Raw genomic sequence first — 7,500 nt, forward strand, 5'->3', positions numbered from 1 at the left:
TGTCCCCAGCTGGTGATACCCACAGTGGTGTGGCGCCCTGTAGCATGAGAAAAAACAATAGAACATAAGATTGGAGGAGGCTGCAAGAGGCCATAAGGCGTACACTAGACAGTCCCATATCCCTTACCACCTTTCATCCCTATTCATAAAGTTATCTAATCTCTTAAAACAAGCAATCGTTTCAGCGTTCACTACATTGTCACAAAGTCCATTTCATTCGTTAACCACTTTGCTGGTATACCAATTCTTGCCTGCTACTTTCTTGAACCTAAATTGGTTAAATTTAGATCCACTATTTTTAGACCGAGATCAAGAGATTCAGACCTCGTTTTGATTCAGCACCACTCATCAGTTGAAAAATTAAATATATCCCAATATTACCCTAAAGAGTGTCGCTGTAGTAAAGTTCTTGACGAAACTCACCGTTAACTACACAGACAAGGGATTCAAGGGATTCAGACCTCGTTTTGGTTCAGCACCACTCATCAGTTGAAAAACGAAATATACCAATTCTTGCCTGCTACTTTCTTGAACCTAAATTTATTAAAGTTAGATCCACTATTTTTAGACCGAGACGCTGTCTCAAGAGATTCAGACCTCCTTTTGGTTCAGCACCCCTCATCAGTTGAAAAATGAAATATACCAATTCTTGCCTGCTACTTTCTTGAACCTAAATTTATTAAATTTAGATCCACTATTTTTAGACCGAGACGCTGTCTCAAGAGATTCAGACGTCCTTTTGGTTCAGCACCCCTCATCAGTTGAAAAATGAAATATACCAATTCTTGCCTGCTACTTTCTTGAACCTAAATTTATTAAATTTAGATCCACTATTTTTAGACCGAGACGCTGTCTCAAGAGATTCAGACCTCCTTTTGGTTCAGCACCACTCATCAATTGAAAAATTAAATATATCCCAATATTACCCTAAAGATTGTCGCTGTAGTAAAGTTCTTGACGAAACTCACCGTTAACTTCACAGACAAGGAATTCAACACATTCAGACCTCGTTTTGGTTCAGCACCACTCATCAGTTGAAAAATCAAATATATCTCAATATCACCTCAAAATTTTTCGCTGTAGTAAAGTTCTTGAGGAAACTCACCGTTGACTTCACAGACAAGAGGTCCTCCGGAGTCTCCCTGGCAGGTGTCTACGCCACCCTCCAGTCGTCCGGCGCAGAACATAGTGTCAGAGAGTCGGTTGGGTCCATATACGTGGTCGGTGCGGCATTGCTTGTCCGACAAAATGGGGAGGAAAGTTGACTGCATCAGACGAGAGTAGCCTAAGGGGAGATACGGACTGTCAGCTGGCTTTGTCGATTTTCTGTTGAAGCGACACTGCTTCTGACCCAGGGCAGTGGACAGGATGCAGGGATGACCCGTCATCCAGGAGGTGCCAAGATAAGAGGGAGGGAGTAGTGTGGAGGGGGGTGGAATATATAGGAAATGGAATGGGTGGGAGTGGTTTCTATGCCTTTTTCTTTTTGGCTACACCCCGTGTAGGGGGAAAAAGCCTTTGGTATATGTATGGTATATGTATGTATATTTATCAGAAGAAGCAACAGTGTTTCAAGCATAGTTGTTGCCTTTAGACGCTCCAGAACACGGGTTATCAACCTTTCTCCCATTACATAGCCCAAGAGTCTTCAGACCATCGACCTGTAACCCCATTAACCTGACACAGTACAGAATAGTAATATATTAACACTAAATAAATATACAATGGCATCATAATGTATATCAAATGGTTCAAATTTTAATAACTTTACTCATCAGTTAATCATTAACATAAAAAAAATGTACAGTGTTCTCTCTGAAGATCTGAAAGTTTAAGCCATTTTTCGCTAGTCGTATAAATAGCCCGTAATTTTGCCAATGATGAATTCTAGACCTAATATCCCTAAAGCAACCTCACGGTTACATATAATGATTTCAGTCTCCAACTCCAAGTCTCCTGCCCACCTCTCCTGAGCCACGGCTTCACGCAATAAATATCCCTAAAAATCGCCGAGTGGCAAAAGTCCTCTTTTCATTTTCATACAGACATCTCTTCCCCTCCTACAACTACCAATCCCGCGCGAACGGGTGGTCTTTTCCAGGTTGTCCATAGTCCATTCTAGACCACAGCCAGCCAGTGCCCGCCATCCTGCCGTCACTATCATGGTCGACTCGCTAAGGAATTCTTCCCACGACGCAGATGCTGACGCGATGGAGACATCACCGTCCATCAAGCTCAGCGCCCCGTAAGACCACCACGTTGTCGCAGCCCAGACCCAGCTTCCCAACCTTCAATCCTGTCAATCCCGCCACCCGGTTCCTCAGTGCGGAGGTCCAGTTCAGATTGAAGAAAGTCGGGGAAGAGACATCGCAAGCGGATTACGTCCTCGCTGCCCTCCTTGACGAGATTTTCGAACTTATCGCCTAGTGGCTTGACTTTAAAGGCAGGGAATCCATCAAATATGAAGAACTGAAGTCATTTCTCACGCAACGGATCACACCCTCTGCCGCCTTTAGGGCGAACAAGATCCTGAAGTTGGGAAAATAGCCCTTCGGTGACCAACGTGCTTCAGACGCCCTCCTGGAGATGCGGGCATTAACCCGCATCCCCTCCGCTGACACCGACAGCCAAAAGACTATCGACATGCTTTGAGTTCTGTGGTTGTAACGGTTCTCCGATGGTATCCCCACCAGGATTCCTAACGCGGACGTCACGGACAACGACGAGCTTCAAGAACTCTGAGACAGCCTGATTGATGCTCAGAACGCCGCCTTCCAACACACCCACACCGTGCCCGCAGATCCACCACCGCCCCACGACGACAACAAACCGACTGCCGCCGCATCTACAAACAACACATCCCAGCACCAGCAATCCCCTCCAACCTCACAGCGTCCAGCACCGATATCCCGCTTACACCAGCAGCACCACGTCATCGCGGGCCAACTGTGCTATTACCACGCACGCTTCGAATCCATTGCTCACAACAGTAGACCTCCATGCACATTCTAAAAAACGTGTACAGCGGCCGCCTAAGCACGCTTCGGTCCCCAACCCACACGCTACAGCTGTTACCTAGCCGCCGCAAATTGCGGCCGCCCCATCGACCACTTGTCATCTATTTTAATTTCAGTGTCCTTCCACAAAGACGTGGTTCCTGGTCGACACCGTAGCCTCCCTGTCCCTGTTACCAGCCTCCAGATGAAAAGCCACGCGCCCCACGGCCAATAACATGTGTCTCCACGCCGCCAACGGATCTGCGATCCCCACTCATCGGCGCGGACCTCCTCGCGCACTACAGGTTCGTAGTGGATGTGGTTCGATGCTGCTTCCTGGACGACTCCTCTTTCGTCACCGCACCACCCAAGCTCAGCTGCAACGTCTAACTCGCCACGGATGACTTCGCTTACCTTCGGGAGGCCCACCCTGAGGTCTTGAAGCCAGAATTTTGGCAACACCCGCCAAGCACAGGATGTATCACTGTATAAAGACTTCAGGCTCCTCGTGCTCTCGCATTTCCGCCGTTTGTCACCAGACAAAGTGGAAGCGGCGAAATAGACTTCGCCGATCTCGGGCGCCTAAGCATTTGCCAGCCTCCCCTTCACATCGTCACCAAGAAGGACGGCGTACTCAGGCACTGCGGAGACTACAGGCGCCTGAACATGATCACAGAGCCCTACCAGTACACCCTTCCTAAAATCACTGACGTGACTTCATTCCTGGTTAGGGCGTTTTTTTTTTTTTTTTTTTTTTTTTTTTCTTTTTACACCAAGTTCGACCTATTGAAAGGGTACCTGGTTACTAGGTACCAATGCACCCCAACGATATTCCTAAGACCACCGTGACCACTCCCTTTGGAACATTCATCTTCAACTACAGCTGTTTCGGCCTCAGAAATTCCGGGGCCACGTTCCAAAGGATGACGGGCGGCATCTTGGGCGATTTGTCGTTCTGCAGATGCTACATCAATGACATACTCATTTTCTCCGTTTCCAAAGAGGAATGCTTGCAACATATCACCAGTGTACTCGAGCGGCTGCAGCGCAACTGTCTGGTGGTCCGCTGTGACAAGTGTTCTTTCATCACAAAGGAGGTGAACTTCCTAGGGCACCACCTCTCGGCCACCGGTGTCTCACCCCTCCCTGAAGAAGTGTCCGCCAGCAAGCACTTCCCTACTCCCACCACAATAAAAGCCCTGCAACAATTCGTGGGGATGGCAAATCATTACAATCGCTTCTTCCCCCAGATAGCTGGCACCATGGCCCCACTTTACACAGAAATCGCCGGCAGACCTAAGGGTCTTCTGTGGGGCTCCTATTCAGGAAGGGCCGCCGCAGCTCTCCTCGACTTTACTTCACCAGGCAGACCGCTCATCCTCACCACCGACTCTTCCAATCATGCCATCGGGGCCGACCTGGAGCAACTCGTCCAAGAACAACCCCTCTCCCAGCGACCCATCAGCTTCTTTAGCAGGAAACCTTAGCTTCTTTGGCAGGAAACTGTCGGGGGTGGGAGAATATTTAATACTTGACCGAGAACTGCTGGCAGTCCACCAGGCCGTCCATCACTTCAGCTATTTCCTCGAAAGCACGCCTTTCACGGTTCAGACGGACCATATGCCCCTGGTTCACGCCTTCACGCATAAATCTGACACATGGCCCCAGCGGCAGCGTCGTCACTATTATGCTATTGCAGAATTTAACTGAACCCTTTTTGAAGGGGGTGGGAAATTGTGAGGGTCCTCCCGTCTACATGAGGTCAAGGTAATTAGTCGCGGTGCAGAGTTCACAAGCGTGCTGGTGACAGCACGAGGTCAGGTCAGGAAGCGTGTCGACTGCACGAAGGCAGGTAGGTTCCAGCACACTCAACAAGCGCCCATCAATCTTCGCCGGCCGGTGGCGGCGAAGAAACTTTTCTCCTTTGCTGCTGCTGGTCCGGCACAAGGCTGACCTCTTCGTTGGCGTCGGCAGGCGGGTTTACACCAAAGACAAATACACACATTTCCCAAGTCACGTAATTCTCTGCTTTCAGAGTTGTGCTTGGAAGAAAAGAGATACACGCACACTTGCTCGCTGGCTTAGCAGAGGCCCTTAATCCAACTCTAATTCAGAGCCCTTAACTCTTCGTCGGCTGATCCTGGGAGAGGAATTGGGGAGTCTCTCTTGTCGACCGGCCCGCACCCACGCCCTGGCCTCTTCGCTGACGCTGGCGAACGAGTTTACACTTCTGACATTTACACACAACTCCCAAATCACGTAATTCTCTGCTTTCAGAGTTGTGGTTGGAAGGAGAAAGATAAAACAACACCCGCCCGCCTGACCACCCACCCACCCTCGCACCGCCATTGGATCCACTCTCCTGACTACGCTTCGGATACCGCTCGCTCATCGCTCAAACCCAACCTGGGGCTAAATAGGAACGCTCATGCCAAACCTGGGGCTAATCAGAAACGTGCTGCTTAGTTGGGGTTAATCAGCATCTCTACACGCGGGAAGTGAACTCTACTCACTTCCCGTAAGATACATACACACATCCCTCACGAACATAGCCACGCCCCACGCACAAACATCTACACGCACTTTTTCTTCGACTAAAACTCGCTTCCTTTCTAACTTTCTCTTATACTATATCTTCTCATTTCAGTTTACCTCCCACTAAAGATTTTTCCGTTTTTCCACCCTTCTCTACTATTACCCCTCCTACCGTTTTCTCAACTTTTGACGATTCTAATCCCAGGCGTCGGCGCTGCCGTCCAAATTCCCTGTCCATTTCTAACGAGCCACGATCACCAATCGCCCCTAATCGCTCACGAAAAAGCGCAGTGGTAATAGCCCTCTTTTGTACACTACTATCTTTTTATTTTCTTACAAACATTCTTCTCCTCCCACAAAAACCGATCCCGCCTGAGCGGGTGGTCTTACCTAGCAAGTCGCAAGTCGCAGGTTGGTAAGTGATCGCGTCCTACCAACCTGTTTTCATATGCCGCTCCTAACTGGCCCAGTCACGCACCGGTTGAGCGGGTAGATTTGTATCAATAGCCCGTAATTTTGCCAATAAAACATATTGTCTTTGCCTCACCTTACTGGTAGCCATGCCGCTACAACTTAAAGACCCTGTTCACAGGACCAGATTTATTTTTTAAAATAGTTCCTAGACTACTGTGTTACTTCATCCAGGTTTTTTTTTTTTTTTTTTTTTTTTTTTTTTTGTGGACAGGTAAATGCTTCTCATCACCTTAACCAACTTCAGGACGAAGTTTCAAATAGACCGAGGTTGGTGTTCACGCTATCATAATTGTCAGAAGTTGCCATCTACAAACATCGGACATACTTACCCACGTGCCTTCCCATACTACCCCAACCTGCAACGGAACACTGCATGCCGGGCTTGTAATTGAAATCTGGTAGTGGAAGACAGATAGGCTGTACCAAGCTGCTGAACCTGGTAGGGGAAAATAAGGATGGTAAATATCTACAAAATTATTCAGCGTAACTTAGTTACAGGGGATGGTATTGTTGAAGGGATTGTGGTTGCTAACATGGAAGGATAGTTTACGGGATAAGAAGGCTGTTACACTATAGAGGGATTGATTATATTATATATATATATATATACATATATATATATATATATATATATATATATATATATATATATACATATATATATATATATATATATATATATATATATATATATATATATATATATATATATATATATATATAATGTGTGTGTGTGTGTGAAAGATAAAGTAACTGGAAAAAGTCCAGTTGAATTTTTCTAGCTATATCTAGATGATGATTTACTATATCAAATTTGCAGCGAATGTGTCATATATTCCAAACAAAAAAGTGTGCATGATTCTAAATTAGCAATAAACTGTTTGAAAAACTTTTTTGAATACTTTTTTTTCGGGTACCAGACTCCCTAGTGAACGGCACTACTGGAGTACTGATGACTTAAAAACTCAGATCATTAGAAAGACATTGTCAAGAAATATATTTCTAAGCATCACAAGTTTCCATTATTTTGTTAACAACGAAAATGCAAAAACCAACAAAGATAACAAAGGATTTAAATCGAGACCACTTGATGGTGCTTTGAATGAGTTCAAACAGGTTTGGGGTATTTGCAAAGGAACCATTACCTGTATTATTATTATTATCATCATAATTATTATCAGATTATAAATGTTATCATAATAATGATCCTAACGTTTGGGAAAATAATAAATTTATACAGATTGTGTTGCACACTGCGCGTTCGCGGTGAATGAAAGTAAATGTTATAATTGCAGAGAGGAGTCAAGCCAAAGAAAACGTAATCATAATTAGGCATAGAAAACTAAAGCAAATAAAAGAAAAGGGCGACAATAAAATTTTTATATTTTATATAAATGAGCATAAAAAATATATCATTACGATATATTCATTTTATCTTTTCGTGGTTTGTGGGGCTGGCATCCACTCAGACGTAAACCTTGCCGGTCATCCGGAA

General features: G+C 45.7%; 1 protein-coding gene across 1 annotated transcript in view; it reads right to left on the reverse strand.

Moving 5' to 3' along the window:
* Positions 1-7,500, reverse strand: part of LOC143020236 (neurotrypsin-like) — a gene marked incomplete at its 5' end in the record, with an annotated part of 25,746 nt that overhangs the window by 82 nt on the left and 18,164 nt on the right. The window contains 3 exons of the mRNA XM_076176402.1: positions 1-37; positions 1,106-1,285; positions 6,335-6,441. The exon at positions 1-37 is cut by the window's left edge and continues 82 nt beyond it. Of these exons, the coding sequence (XP_076032517.1) occupies positions 1-37; positions 1,106-1,285; positions 6,335-6,441 (324 nt within the window). The remainder of the gene's footprint in view (positions 38-1,105; positions 1,286-6,334; positions 6,442-7,500) is intronic.

The sequence above is a fragment of the Oratosquilla oratoria genome, chromosome 39 (assembly GCF_046742065.1).
Source record: "Oratosquilla oratoria isolate Oo_2021 chromosome 39, ASM4674206v1, whole genome shotgun sequence".
NCBI classification, from domain to species: domain Eukaryota; kingdom Metazoa; phylum Arthropoda; class Malacostraca; order Stomatopoda; family Squillidae; genus Oratosquilla; species Oratosquilla oratoria.